The following is a 16,052-nucleotide window of genomic DNA, read 5'->3' as shown; positions in this document are numbered from 1 at the left end:
TTTCGCTGATGGCACTATTGGGGTATGTGTTTTTGCACAAGCCGCAGCAATTGCTTTAACCCAGGGATTATTTTGGGGTTATCTAAATTAAAATAACCATACAAAAAAACACCCACAAAAGCTAACATTTGGTGTATGAAACAGAACACCCATGTTAAAACAATGGTTTATTTCTGGCCATATGGGGATAAAACAAGTTAAGTTACATTAAATAGAATTCTAATAGACTTCATAAGTATAAGAATTTGTGTTCACCCATTTGATTAAACTAAAACATATATATAAGTTTGGTTTATGGTTGGGTACAATATTTCTTTTAAAAATATATAATGTAAAGTCAGTCCTGTGTTGTGTGCTTATGCCTAATCGAACTTTTTTTTGTCATAAAAACTTTTAAAATTTTGCATTATTTTATAACCTCATTTTTTAAATAAACAAATACTTGGAATTTTTACCTTAAAGTTTAAAGTAATTCAAAATTTTTGCAACACCCTGTACTGTAATCAAAATACAGGCGATACACAGACCAGTTGGTGCAAAGTTTTTATTAAACGAAAACGCATCAAAAGACTATGTTAGTGGTTCTGTTAAATACCTATATTTAGGAATATACTTTGAAGTCTACATTCTACTAATTTTAGTATAATGAAAACTGAATTGTAGGGAACATAGGATAAAATAGTGTAAGGAACATATATAAGATAAAACACAAAATGATATGAATTATCCTGGCTTTAAGAAAAATGTAATGTAACTTGATTTACCTCTTGTGGCCGGAAAATGAGTTTTTATAGCCCTGGTGTTCTGTTTCATACACCTCATGCCAGCTTAGGAGTTACCACAATATATCTTTATGGGTGATTGTATGAAACATAAAACGATAAATGACTAAATGTTAAAAACGAAAAACCTTACTGATGGGCAAGCACAAACTGAAACTTATAAAATAAAACCACGATAAATGAGAATACACCACTTATGTGAGGCAGTAAAATGGCAATCCGTATAAATTTGTTTGCATGCTTATTGTTTAACCATAAATGGTACACAGCACTAAAAAGGAATACGGTAAAAAATAATAAATTTTCTGCATAATAATAATCAGTAGTAAAATATAAGAGTATTTAACAATCAATTCCCAGTCTTGACAGCAAAGCATTTAATGCCGAAAGCTTAAAATTTGCTTCTTCCATCTGACTGTAGTTCTGTACTGAACTAGTGAGATGATACCTGATGTCATCTACTATAGGAATAGAGTCGGTTTCTTCCCGATCTTTGATCTTAGCAGCATCATTTTCGACGAGCTCGGCGAATTCTTCATTGTCTACCATTTTGTCCAAGGTCTAAATAGTTTACACATGTATAAGGGGTTTATATTGGCATCATGTACAATATAAATGAATGAATGTAACTTACTTTATCCTCGCGTGGCTGGAAAACGACAGTCGTTATAACACGGGTTTAACACCTCGTGCCAGCTTACGAGTTACCATGTATGTTAGTTTTAGGTGCTGTTTACTTAATTTACATTGTATTGTCTGTAGGGTGTAACGGTCATGCATTTTATTTAAAACATTATTTCGTTCCTTTTTAACAATAGGCATGTTTCAACAATTGTTGTTTTACCGTTACTACACGTCTTTTCGCTTTTGTAAATTTTTCCGTTCTTTGTTATCGTGACCGAAGAGATGAAATTTCATTTAATAACATATTCATATCTCATACACAGCATTTTGAATGTAACTTATTTAACCCTCACATGGCCAGGAAACGACAGTCATTATAACACGGGTGTAACACCTCGTGCCAGCTTATGAGTTACGATGTATGTTACTTTGTGGGTGATTATTTTACCTTTGCCATGTACATGGCACACATATCCTCGAGTTTTGGAAGGTCAAAATTTCTCGCCACTTCCAACAAAGGGAACAGATTACTCTCGTCCAAATGCTGGCCAAGTATTTGCCCACAACGCCTTGTAAGTCCATGAAACAACAACATATGTGACGTACACATTGTCTCATATGCTGTATCCATGCTTGTAAACTGTAAGAATAAGCAGAAGTGCATCATTTTTTTGCAAGAATGGGCAAATCTTGGCCTAAATTCTAGGACCCATGGTTTGCAACGCTGCAAACCTCACCCACATAGAATGGAATTTAAATTAAAAACCTTATATTATGTTTTATATGGGCAAGATCCTTGAGAACCAAGAATTTAAGCCAGATTTGGTCCGTTACACCCTAAAAAAAGCTCATGATCATTGTTGAGTTAAACAGGGCATTTGGAAAGTCAATTTCGGAACACACTTTCAGAGTAGCTCAACCATAAACACAGCATCTTAACGCAGTTGGTCAACCATACAGAACAGCACATAGTTAAAATTACATGTTCCAGAAAAAGTTTACCAGACTGGAAATTTTTTAGTTATTACAAATATGGTGAGCAAACACATTAGATCTAACGTGTTTAATTAAACGAGGACGTCTCTCATTATAAATAATATATATAAATAATAGGCAAAAACTGTAACTGAAAAGTTAAACAAATTATCCCAAGCTTTAAGGAAGATTATTTGAATTAATGTAACCTATTTTTATCTTTGCATGGCGGGAAAATGAAAGTCGTTATAACACAGGTTTTCTGTTTCATACACCTCTACAGAATTAAAGGGCAATGGCAGTTAGTCATTATAATACAGGTCGTTTTGGCGGGGCATTGACATTCATTTTAACATGAGTGTTTTTGGCGGGGCAATGGCGGTCATTATAACACAGGTGTTCTGTTTCATACACCTTTACAAAATTAAGGGGCAAAGACAGTCATTACAACACATGTTTTCTGTTTCAAACAGCTCTACAGAACTTATTTACAGGACAAAAAAGTATCATGTCACAAAATACCAAATATATACGAACCTCAACCTCATCTGAATACATGGATACCACAACGTTTTTAAATATCTGTGGACTTATATGGGTGAGGGTGATCATTGGTAAGACTCGTGTGCCAGAATGGAAACTATTTTCCAGGAAATGATCTTCAAATAAAGCAGTGAAGTAATCACTACATGCACAGAATATGGCCTGGAATAAAGAAATGATATTTATTTATCTGTGTGTGGTTGAACAATTAGAAGTGTTTTATAAAACTTAGTCGGCTTGTGTTAACATGTAACGATGTGGGTGATTGCTTTTCATGCACAGAATATGGCCTCGAATGAAGGAATGATATTTATTTATCTGTGTGTGGTTGAACAATTTGAAGTGTATTATAAAACTTAGTCGGCTTGTGTTAAACTAGTGGGTGATTGTTTTTTCAGTTTGGCTGACAGTTTGGGTAGCCCATTGGTGACTATTGGGTTGGAGAAATTGGTATTTGTTAAGTTGCGCAGCGCTATGCTTTGAACCAATTATCCTCTGTTTTTGGGACAAGTTCCAACCCCTTACCCACACATGGTAATATAAAAATTAATGTTTATATTTTAATAATACTATTTCAAAGGTATATATAAGTAATAGTTTTATTGCATTAAACACATAATAATCTGACATGCTTTCACTATATATAGTTAAACAATAATATTAATGTTGAGTTCACAGTATTTAAACTTTTGATAAAGTCTAAGCTGATATTGTTAAAATGCAGTAGAAATCGCAGCATAAAACATGGGGAAACTTTTTGATAATTGTGTTGAATGTATAATTTAGCCCTGCTTGTTTGTAGCGACACATAAACTTGTAAAAAAACAAAACAAAAAAAAGTGTAAAAATAGAGTGCTAACAGAAAATATGTCTTATCCATTTTAAACTTGGGGTAATGATACATGCTACCCCATGCATTCATACATGATCCTTACTTTATGGCCCAAGAACAGATGGTTGTCTATATTGAAGCAAACATCAGGAAACAGCAGCGTTTCCCGCCACATTTTCGTAAAAGGAAGAATCCCATCTTCTACCCAGTCATGTAGAGAAGGGGGAATAACATGGTCGACAAGCTTACGTAAATCGTCTCGAAACACTGACATGCATACTTCCCCTTCAATGCTGAACACTTTAACTCTTTTCTTCATTTGTGGTTTCAATCGAACTGCAATGTGTGTGTGTGGGATATGTTAGTTATTGTAGGGTGGGGGGAAATGGGACAGTTTTACTGTGTATTTTCTCGTCCTATTTGGTAGTAAACAAAGAATATTCAAAGAATTATAAACAGTATTTTCACATCTCCCATAGACCGTTGTAAATTGTTTATACACGATTTGGATATTTGGATAATATGTGCTAAAGTTGTCACGTCTTCCCCCACCCTACTATATCATGAATTTTCTAGTCAGTTTCAATATGACAATTGTCTTTATTTTTAAACCATATTTTTTTATTTTAAACCAACACCTATGAAAATGAAGAAAATTGTATAAATAAGTTGTTTGTATTCAAACTTACCAAAAAAATATTTTATAAGCCATGTACATAAGATATAAACCTAATATAATAAACCATAACTTACCCAATTCATCTACCCTTAATTCAACTTTAATTATTTCTTGATGTAATAAATCCAGACGGCAATTTTTAGCGAGTCTTTTTACTTGACCAACCATATCACATTGTATGTCCATTCTACCTGTGTATAGGTATTGCAAAAGGCAAGCAAATGCATCTGCTGTTACCTGTGAAAGTGGTAGTAGTACGTAAACATTGTATGTAAGTTACTTTATCCTCGCGTGGCTGGAAAACGACAGTCGTTAAAAACGTGTGTTCTGTTTCATACACCCCCGTGCCAGCTTACGAGTTACCAAGTATGTTACTTTTATTCATTTTTTAATTTTTTGTGCGGCTGATGGCGCCAGACTATTATCCATTATATTGATTGTGACCTGTGTACTTTAAAAGCTATCATTTGGATAAATATTTTGTACAATTTATGCAAATTTAGTAAATTACTAGTTACCATATATACCCTAAAAATGTACAAGCCTTTAGGCCGTGGCCCCCAGGTTGCACACCTTTTTGGAGCAATTTTAATGGTTTGCAAAACTGCAATAGAACCACTGCATCATACAAAAACCAGTGCATTATAAAAACACTTCATCACACAAAAATATAGCCCAACTCACCGCATGGTGACTGATATTAACTTCATCAACATTCTTCCATTTATTACTAAAGGCGTCGGCAAAATATTCAGACCTCGCTGATAATATGTAGCGATGTACTTTAAACTGACGACCATGCACATTCATTATGACATCATAAAAGCTCCCTTTGTCCAGCAATCTAGAATTAAATCAAATATTATTTGTAAAGTTATTCATTTTAATTGTTTTGACTTAAAAAAATAATTTAACAAAAATAATATATATGGCACAGCCAGAAAAAAAATTGGGGGGGTTTTAATCAATAAATTTTCAAAAAGATTTTTTTTTTAATTTTTTTAAATTAAGTTTTATTTTTGGTTTAAAAGAGGGGGGGTCGCGACACCCTAAACCCCCTGGCTGCGCCACTGTATATATATATATATATATATATATATATATATATATATATATATATATATATGTATATATATATATGTATATATGTATATATGCCACATGTATGTAATATATATACACATATGTATAAATGTTCATTTTAGTATTACTTTTAAAGATTTACCAAGGTGATTTTTTTTCGATTTATATTGTTTTTCATTCTTCAATGTTATTTTAAATGTCATAAACCTTCTGATCTATATGGTATACTGCAGTAAGGTTTGCAATATGACCTGGAATTTAGGCTGAGTTGGCCCATTTCCTAGCCATACGCAATGGTCACAGTTGCAATTGCATAGTGATATGAGTAAATGAATGAATCACATCAAAAGCTCACACACACGCATCTGCGTGGGTGTTACTGTTAGTGTCAATATTTCACCATATCTGAATTAAATGACAACCTATGATTATTAAATTATTTATATACGTCATATTACATCATACGCCAGATTTAGAATATTACCACCTACACACATGGTGTAATAAATGCGTAATTGCTGTCAAATTTAAAAGGATGAGTTATTGTGTGGTATTGATAATTGTATGTGTATTTATATTTTATGACGTACAGAATGTATTGGTTTATAATGCAATGGGTGTTACTAATATATTTTTTCTCTTGTATTTTTCTGGTAGCCTACATTTCCGTAACTATTTTTTAATTTTTGACAATATGTCTTTTAAAAATTTGTTTGCATTTATTCGTTAACATTGTATAGCCTAGAAATTTGCTGTGGGAGCACAATCTACTGCATAAACGTGTTGCATGTTTTTTTTTGTGAATGCAATATAATTGAAAGTCTTAAAAATATGATTTTTTTAAGTATGTCTCTTTTTTAATATGCAATATAATTGGGGTTATTAAAAATATGCATTTTTTACAAAAAAAATGCACTAAAATCGAATACTAACAAGCTGTTGTAGCAATATGTTTGCAGCAAAAGCAAATACCTCAATCAGTGACAGTTGCTGCCATGTTAACTTTATGTACCAATTACTACATCTGTACTAGAGTGGGGGAAGATGGGACCCCTTTTCATTCTATTTTCTCGTCAGTCGTCAAATTTAGTAGTAAACAAAGAAAATTTAAATAGTTATAAAACTATATCGCTGCTAATTGTTTAAAACATGATCAGGATATTTGGACATTCTGTGCTGAAGGTGTCACACTTTCCTCCGCCCTACTATAAACAAAATTCAAATATGTTCTGTTTTCTTAAGCCCGACTAAGCACACATGGACAAACAAATAAATATTGATAAAAACTCACGATCGCATCATATCATAATGCCTTTCCCTTCTAAGTCCCCTTGTATGAACTTGTTTCCAATTTTTGATGAGGTTTTTAATGTCATTGGTAAGTGCACCATACAAGCATCTCTCTCCATCAAAGCTGTTCTCAACACATTTAGCTCCTTTAAAAGAAAATTTGTGTAAAATGTATGATAAATACCCTTAAAAGAAAATTTTGTGTGAAATGCATGACAAAAATCCTTAAAAAGAAAATTTTGTGTAAAATTTATGATAAATATCCTTAAAAGAAAATTTTGTGTGAAATGCATGACAAAAATCCTTAAAAGAAATTTTTGTGTGAAAGGTTAAATTTAAATATTGCAGCGGTGAAATTAGTTGTATTTTTTTAGGTTGGGGTAAGATGGTTCATGTTTTCATTCTCATTTATCGTTCCATTTGAAATATCTATATTTATTTACAGAATTATATAGCCTACCCATATACTCACAACTTTCGTAATGAAATCAAATTGTTAAAAAACAAATTAAACAGTTTCAAAAGTGAACTGTTAATGTTATAATGGTTTTTAAAACTTAAATTGGTATTCCTAATTTAGTATTTTTTGGGCTAGATCCAAATACAAAAACAGAACTTACCATTTTGTAGCAGGTACTCCACTAGTTCAAAATGCCCACATAAACAAGCGTAGTAACTGGAAAATATGAAATGTAAAGTAGTTTTTTGTTTTCATAGGTTTTTGTTAACATAATTGCATATTATTTCTAAAGATTACTAGAACCTAGTATAATAAAATTGTAACACACACAGTAAAATAGCTATACACACAGAGTACAGCAGTTTTTATGTAATATGCCTAACTTTAACTTGTCTGTTTTTTATAATTCTTTTCTTATGCTTAGCGTAGTGGACACTCTGGTATCCATAAAAGAAACCTCCTACGGCTACCATTGAAGTTTTTAAAGTAGTCGTATAACTATAAAGTTATAACATACAAACATACAGTGGGGAACTGTCCCAGATGTCTCTTAAGTTTAGATCCACATCTTTCTCCTCATGCAGAAACCTGTAATATCAAAGCAATTAGATTAATTCGTTTAACCCCTTGGTCACTAATAGATTGTCAAAATCGTCTGCTAGACTTTTTCCCATTTTTTATTCTGTATGGGTAAGGTCCTTGAGGACCTGGGATTTATTACCCCAACACCCTTGTACGTCTTGAAGTTAGCTAGACATAAAGAAAAAACAAAAAATACCCCCAAAATAAGAACCCACAAAGCTATATATATGGTAACTCGTAAGCAGACACAAGGTGTATGAAATAGAACACCTGTGTTATAAAGACTGTCCTTGTCATGAAGGGTTAGATAGGTTACATTCATTCATTCAATTAGAAAAAAATATTTTTGCAAATGTATGCAATTAACTTTGCATGTGTCCGACTGTTTTGAACAATCTATTAGTGGCTGCTTGATTACAGCAGTTAATGTCTTGTCCAAGGACACACAAGTCAAACACATGGCAGTAAATAGATATCCATGTTCGGCTTGCCTCTAGGCTGTTGGACATGGGACCTTCTTTTTAATCAAACAAATAACTAAACTGTCTCCATATCAGATAAAAGTGAATAGCAAGCATTATAGAGACACTTATGCAGACACTTATAGTTAAGATAACTTACTGTGCCTTTTGTAGATCTCCTTCTCTGCAACATTGAAATAACTGAGCTTGATAAGTCATTTCTAATATTGCTTAAATTCATTGATGTATAGTAGGATAAAAGTTCTCTCAATCAGCAGCACATATAACCCAGCGTTACAAAAATCTTTATTAAATCCCCTGACGAAAAAATGTTTGTTTTTAACATACAATTACAAAAACCGCGGTCAATTCGCTGACAAATCAAAAATAGGCTGTTTTAAATGTACCACAGTGAATGCAAACACTTTAAAATAAAACAATACTGCTTAAATTAGCAACACAAACGATTAAATTGATGTTACTGAATGCATTTGCTGTTTCCTTCTGATAATAATATTTACACTGTCAGCTGGTCGCCCTTTCTGACGTAGTGTCACGTGATCACAACAATGCGGAGGTCGTAGGTCACGTGTTACTACGTCAGAACGATTTAATAACACAGTTGATTCATCAATGTTAATAGTTAATACATAGTCAAATTCTCATATATTAACATTGTGTTTATTTCAAGAGTGGGTCTAAAACAGGTCTACCAATCCTCGTTTTGGTGTTTTAATGAAATCAATTTTGCAATGGTAAGACATATTTTAATGGGCTACTCTTTCCAATTTGATTTTAAGTGACGTGTTTATATGCACTGTATGACTGTAATTGACTGCACGTTTTTAACATGTTAGCACTTGCCGTATCTGATAATGCACGGACTTTATGCAAATTTAACATATCTGCAGCTCTCTATACTTACTAAACCATTACCTGTAACTTTGTGGTGATACAATTACGAGATTTTCTTGAATAATTATCTTAATCTAACATTGCTGCTTCAGTTTCCTTTTTGTAAAAAATGTGAACCTTTTTTACGCCACAACTTTAGTGCTTATTTAATTTCAATGATATCGTGTTTCACAACACTATAAATTCAAATTAAAAAATAGCAGGTACAGAAAAGCATGGTACAAATATTAACCACAATGAATATTTAAAGCTATACTGTCATCTATCCACAGTTTTTTGTTCATATTTTTACCAGATTGTCTATTAAATATTACTGTTTGCTATGTGATTTGAACACTTGTTGCCTATTAAATAGATTGCATCAATAACTTGGGAGTATAATATCTTATTAAACACAAATAATGACATGCACAAATGTATACCCATACCCACACATATATGTATTTATAAAGACACCTATATAAGTTACATAAACAACGAGGCCTAACTTTGGCACCACTAATTGCTACAGCAGTGGGTTATAAATTAAAGAAAATGTTCATGCTAAAATAAATGCTACAGTATAACATAGAGATAACAGTTAAGCAATGGAAAATTAGTAATTACCTACAACAACTTAAGTAAGATCCCATGAAATACAGTAGTTTTTAAATACAAAAGAGTTTACCATAGAGTCACTCAGGATGTTATAGTTTTAGCTTCATGTTTAACTTTAACAACAAATTATACATAGTAAATACTACTATTAAAAAGGTTTAAAATAAATGTAATTTAATAAATTGGTGTTAAAAATTCTGCAAGTAGAGGTATTTAATTATTATTATCTTTAAATTGAACAATGAAAAGAGACAAGTATAATTCAGAAAAGTTTTACAAAATAAGCTTTTTTCTTTTATGATAACAGTGTCACTTCAAAATTCTTTTCCAATATTCATTTAAAAACAAGTTGTCTGGGTCGAGTTCACTTCTCAACTTCATAAACTTATTAAAGTTGGGATAAATTTGTTGCAATGTTTGTGAATTCACCTGGAACAAATAAATGTTTTTAAACACGGTACCAAGCCATGCATTTTGTCAGGCAGAGTAGTTAACGCGTCAGCCTTTAGCCCAAGCATCTGCCACCAAAATTCAACGCTAATACTTCTGCTAGCATGTGTCAATATTTGCTGTTAACTTATACCAATGTTATACACATGTTAATAAAAAAATACCAAAGCAGGCAAACTTGACAGTGGAAATAAGGTATATTTAAGCATAATCTATTGCGGTAACATAGAAAGAGCATAAAAGTATTAATTCACCTTGTGATCCTTTGCCCAGTGGGGTCGCCCTCCATATTTCAAAGCCAAGTTTTCGTAGAATGTAAACCACTTATCATGTGGCACTAGCTTACCATAAGGTCTATGATAAAATACAGTACAATGAAAAAAAAAACAAAAAAAATAATTTTTTTTTTAGGGCAGAGTTTTATGTTTTTCTTATTTATATTCTAATTGAAAAGGTAGATCATATTGTAGCTAAAAAGCTAACTTGATATCGTAGCTATACAATATTTATACTGACATGGTGGCAGTATTGAAATTGCAAAGACACACGTTAGAACAATTATAGTTAGGTATTGTACCATTTTACAAGACGAACTGAATGACCTTACCTATATGAGATAATACCAATGTAAGTTACATCTTGTTCACATGATGGGGCCATCATTATATTGTCCTTTTGTACGAACCGTACTTCAACTGGGAAATGAATCTATAAAACAAACACAATTGTATTTTTAAAATTTAATACGAGATGTAAGATTGTATTTGTGTTTCCTTTATTAAAGTATCAAAGTCATTTAATGAACTGACACAGTGGCAGTTTTAATAAACATGCTTCTGTTCCACGCTTAAGCACAGTGGATAAAAATACGATTTGTTGTTCGGATGAATATGTCGTACTTTCGGATGAACTAAGTAAAATACTATTATGCAATACATGGTAACTCTTAATCTGGTACGAAGTGTATTTAACAAAACAACTCTATTATAAGGTGTGTCGTTTTCCTCTCACACAAAGATAAAGCAAGTTACATCCATTCATACATAAAGTGCGTATAATTTGCAAATATATTTCTCTACCTTACAGTCAGGATTGTTTTCAATCCAATTCTTCATTTCTCTCAATACAATAGCTGTTTGCCTCCTTGGTATTGCCCACTCAGTCACATATTGTTTAAAGAGACAATCTATGTTGAATATTTTATCACTGCGGTCGATACACTCAGAAGAACCTAGAAGTAACTAAAGATTAAACCAGTGCTTCTTAAATATTAATTTAAAAGAAAATAAATGAATGTAAGTAACTTATCTATTCTAGTGTGGCAAGGGCAGCGGTTATAACAATGGTGTTATGTTTCATACACCTCGTGCCCGGTTACCAGTTATCACAAATGTAGTTTCTTTCTTTGAGTGGGTTGCTGTCTTACTACAGTAACTTTTGTTGAGATTAGGTTGTCTAATATGTGTATACTTTATGCTTATGGTTTTGTAAAATGTAGTTAAGGTTGGGTCCCCCAAGTTTTAGGTAATGTTTTTAGTCTAATAGGTTAAAAAATCACTGCACTTACAAAAAAACATGTGTGTATGATATAGCAGTAATCTAATGTACCTTCGTAACAAAATTTAAAGAATACAGAAGTGATGAGCGGAACTATGCTTGAAAAGAAAGTTGCAATCCACAAACAAAACTCAAGTAGGTGGTGACCAATAATGATGTCTTTAAACCAATTATTCTTAACTAATTTTAAACGTCTGGTTCTGTTTCGGGCAATAGTAACCACATTGTCTGTTGAAATTAAAAATAAAGTTTACGACTACAGAGTAAGCTAGCGGTATAATTAGGTGTGATATTATTAAAGTCATGCCTGATTGTTCCTTGTTTTCACCAATATTTTATTAAACCAAAGGTATATTGTATATAATAGTGAATTGATTTACTATATAATATGTATTATTGTGTAGTGTATAAACTAAAGAGTTTGTCTATCTGTTGTATATGTAGAGTACAGCTAATATAGCCTACTATGTGGATAAACACCCCACATGTAGTGTGTAAACAAACCACAAATGAATTATTAACATGCTCTCAGTTATGCCCAAAGTCCAAACCCATTACTCGCACATACCAAGACATATTTATCCAATAAGAAAAGGGGGTGTGTCTCTTATGACATTTATTGGAAGATAAAGAGTTATATTTAACAGTATTAAACAGTTACTGCATATGCATATATAATTAACTCTATATTACCAGTATGTGGGAACCACACGAATTGAAAATGCTGGGCAGATGAGACATGTTCATTCAAATCTATGAGAACTGTTTCAAGTTTTGATGAAGCTTTCTTCTCATGCAACATAAATGCAGCTTCACACTGGGTAAAAGTTAAATATTAATTTTTTGCGCGCCTGCCTCTAACCCAGAGGTAATGGGTTCAAGTTACATCGCTGCAATTGGTGTGAGTGTATGCATCTTTAGGCAAGACACTTAACAGCAAGGTTACACTTTAGTAATTTATAAGCGGGCACAAGGTGTATAAAACAGGACACCCGTGTTAAAATGACTGTCGTTTTCCGGCCACACTAGGATTTAATTTTTTTTATATTTAATATTTTAATTCTGCAGCTAAACTAAGGTCGTACCTGTAGCTTGACACTTAAAATGATTCCAAGAATCCCAAGATGGCAACAAGCTGCAGAAAATATTTCTGCATTTTCTTGTTGAGAGCAACGTAAAATGGTACCTAAAATAGAACAAGAAGATACGTTGTAAAACACTTTGAGAATAATCTGCATTTACTATTTACGTGCATAAAACACCAATTTTCTAGGCAGGTTCAATGGAAACATAACAGCCTATATATATATATATATATATATATACATATATATGTCAATTGTCAATGTCACAACTATGATATATTAAAATAACCTTTATTTAATTGTTATACAAAATATAATTGAAATGAATGCTGCAGTAAAAGTAGTTAAAAATCAGTTTGTTACCAAACAACTTCAGATTATAACATGCTTAATTTAATATATATATACATGAAATGTATCAAATGTAATTTTTAATGCAATTTACCATCTGCTTTCATAAGAACCAACTCTAATACATGAGATGCAAAAGAGCCAAATTTTTCTCCTGACCCATGGGTCCCAGTTCCTATAATACCTCCAACTGTCTGACCGGATACGGATCCCAAATTAATAAGAGATAAACCATGTGACGGAAGAATGTTTTCATTTAATTCATTTATAGTAACACCTGAATGAAAAATTTCATGTTACTTTTTTAATTAACAGTAGATAATATAGGGTATTTTTTTCAATTTTTTTAATGGCTTAAAAATGAATATGTTTGCAGGTAATATAATGTGCATTTGAACAAAATGTTCAATTTCAGACCTGCTTCAACAGTTACTGTACATCTCTTGGCATCAACGTCCAAAACCCTGTTTAAATGTTTCAGTGAGATCATGAAGTCATTTGTACATGCAATGTCTGAAGGAGATAATCCACCGCCAACGATTTTTACCTAAAAAAAAGACATTATTAAAGAACTATATCCTATACTCTGAAATGTGTTCAAAATGAAGATATTTATTAAGGCTTAACATTGGTATTACAGTGTTATTGGTCGCATACTAGTTCATTGTACTGTGGGGTAAGATGGGATATAATTACAGCTAAATCCTATATTTCTTCATTGTCTTTATAAAAGCAATTAACATCTCTCAATTAGAGGAGTGACCAGTGAGGAAACGGTTATGTAATTCTTTGATCGCCACCAAATAAGATTAGAAACGAGAATTAAAATATTACCCATTTTACCCGTACCTACTATAATACTGTCCGTTAACGTTAAAAATGTCACGTGCGCGTGGGAATTTAAACGATTAATCGTGCTAATGATAGTCGGGACGTGATTATGTTCAATACTAAGTTCTTAGAAATGCCTTTCTTTGGTCCAATATAGGCTTTCATAAAACATATGCTTAATTAATTTGGATCACTTACTGTTTTTTTGTTTTCTTTCGCCCTAGATAAAATATTTCTCAGTTCATTATCGGATCTTGGTTCAAAATACAACTCCGGCGAAGCAGAATAGGTTTTTGACCAATTATAGAACCGGTAACCCGACTTGCCCTGGCTGATATCAAAACTTGTCATATTACTGCACTCGACAAATTAAGGTGCGTATGCGATTGCAAACATCGACAAATAAGACTTGCCTTTCGCCCTAGACCTCCCCCGGCGATCCGTTGCAGGGAATTCTAATTGACGTCAATAAAGCTTTTATTCCCTTCGCTGCGCCATGTAAGCGTTTCTCTTTTTCGACTTTCGAGTTAAAGCGCAACCCATCACAAAAGCTTAGCTTCTACCTAAGATTGCGACTATTTTTGATGTTTTAGTCATTCGTAAAATACCAGATTATATAACTGGTATACTTCATCATCGTGACTTGGGCTTTTGCGTTTCTGAGCCCAATCAATCAAACGGTACGGCATCACCGTGTTGCAACAAATGTTTGACCCGCATGGTATAGGACAGATTACTAAGACACCTTTAACAATTATAGGTTGTTCGTGGTTAGACATATGTGTGCTACAGCCACAGTGTCATATCACATACTATATCGGCACGTAACAACAAACGTTTGAGAATGTTTATCAAAATCGTAAAGTTTAGGTTATCGCTACATCCTATTCGTGGTAATATTGTTTAACATATTTTTACGTCTATAGTCGTAGTAATAAGTTGCCAGTTACGTAAACTGTTCTCCTGTCTTTTAAATTCCCCTAAACAATAAACGCTTGTGCGTCACCTCGTGTTTGTCCGATTTTACCCACAAGCCATTTCGGCTTAAATTTTCTTTTCGACACTCAAGCTGTTACTAAGATGGGTCATCAAAATATCTGGCATTCTCATCCGAGGAAATACGGCCGTGGATCCCGATTCTGGTAAGTTTAAATAAGTTTTGACATCCGTCTATTATTATATTTTGTTATTTAGGCGAAAGTTTCAATTTATAATGTCGTTTGACCTTAATATACAGTGTTTATTAGCCCGCAAATTTTTCTTTGAGATTTTTGGTTTTATATACTGATTAGTATTTAAGTTCTTAATGTTTTTAGCCGAATCACCGGAAATAAGCACGGTCTCATTAGAAAATATGGATTAAACATCTCCCGTCAATGTTTCCGCGAATTCGCTAAGGACATTGGATTCCAAAAGGTATGTTGTATGCCTTTGCATGTTTTAATATCAATTATATATCCAATATTGCGATTTCAAAACCACAGCATTGCTAATGTAATGATTAATTGTAAAAGATACTGTGTTTGGTAATTGTAATAAGTTTTATGTGGCTTAGTGTGCGCATTGTAGGTCATACCAGAAAATCTGTATAATATTATTCATATGTTTTTTATCATTGAATGCAACATTATAACTTATGTATTTACAAAAAGAATGATGAAAAATGGAATTACCGCCTGATTATTCATGAACGATAAACAGCGGCTTTTTTTCTGACTTTTTGATAACATCTAACTATCTGTAAAGAAAAATCTTGCTCATTAGTGATAAAGTATTTTTCTAAATGCCTCTTTCCTGTTTTACAAGGTATTATCTTTTCTTTCAGTTGGATTAATGCAGCTGGACGAGTGGTGGAGTCTCTTTTGAGGCAGTAACGAGAAAAATCAAAGAAAATAAACTTTTTCTCTTTCATGTTGTTGTACTTTTTTGTATTAGTGCAGATTATATATAATAAA

General features: G+C 32.6%; 3 protein-coding genes across 4 annotated transcripts; 1 reads left to right on the top strand and 2 right to left on the bottom strand.

Moving 5' to 3' along the window:
- Window positions 1–530: 530 nt before the first annotated feature.
- On the bottom strand, window positions 531–8,839 carry LOC149741575 (ankyrin repeat and BTB/POZ domain-containing protein 1-like). The gene is made up of 10 exons (XM_089893423.1): window positions 8,472–8,839; window positions 7,794–7,856; window positions 7,429–7,484; window positions 6,810–6,954; window positions 5,120–5,279; window positions 4,510–4,672; window positions 3,860–4,092; window positions 2,919–3,086; window positions 1,855–2,046; window positions 531–1,343 (listed from the first exon to the last, which is right to left on the bottom strand). The coding sequence occupies exons 1-10, from the start codon at window positions 8,528–8,530 to the stop codon at window positions 1,125–1,127; spliced, it is 1,458 nt and encodes a 485-aa protein (XP_089749549.1). The 5' UTR covers window positions 8,531–8,839; the 3' UTR covers window positions 531–1,124.
- Window positions 8,840–9,344: 505 nt separating this feature from the next.
- LOC149741574 (L-gulonolactone oxidase-like) lies at window positions 9,345–14,709 on the bottom strand. Of its 2 annotated transcripts, XM_089893433.1 has the most exons (10): window positions 14,296–14,694; window positions 13,684–13,813; window positions 13,361–13,543; window positions 12,916–13,016; window positions 12,524–12,647; window positions 11,882–12,058; window positions 11,353–11,504; window positions 10,881–10,981; window positions 10,528–10,627; window positions 9,345–10,252 (listed from the first exon to the last, which is right to left on the bottom strand). In XM_089893433.1, the coding sequence occupies exons 1-10, from the start codon at window positions 14,446–14,448 to the stop codon at window positions 10,133–10,135; spliced, it is 1,341 nt and encodes a 446-aa protein (XP_089749559.1). In that variant the 5' UTR covers window positions 14,449–14,694; the 3' UTR covers window positions 9,345–10,132. The 2 variants fall into 2 exon arrangements, with proteins under 2 accessions (XP_089749559.1, XP_089749565.1); XM_089893439.1 differs by lacking the exon at window positions 11,882–12,058 and having other exon boundaries at window positions 14,296–14,709.
- Window positions 14,710–15,076: 367 nt separating this feature from the next.
- LOC149741573 (small ribosomal subunit protein uS14-like) lies at window positions 15,077–16,008 on the top strand. Its single transcript, XM_089893555.1, has 3 exons — window positions 15,077–15,239; window positions 15,414–15,513; window positions 15,923–16,008. The coding sequence occupies exons 1-3, from the start codon at window positions 15,178–15,180 to the stop codon at window positions 15,929–15,931; spliced, it is 171 nt and encodes a 56-aa protein (XP_089749681.1). The 5' UTR covers window positions 15,077–15,177; the 3' UTR covers window positions 15,932–16,008.
- The last annotated feature ends 44 nt before the right edge of the window (window positions 16,009–16,052 follow it).

This window comes from Ciona robusta, chromosome 1 (genome assembly GCF_009617815.1).
Source record: "Ciona robusta chromosome 1, ASM961781v2".
NCBI classification, from domain to species: domain Eukaryota; kingdom Metazoa; phylum Chordata; class Ascidiacea; order Phlebobranchia; family Cionidae; genus Ciona; species Ciona robusta.
The sequence above is the reverse complement of the archived record's forward strand: the minus strand, read 5'-3'. Positions and strand labels throughout refer to the sequence as shown.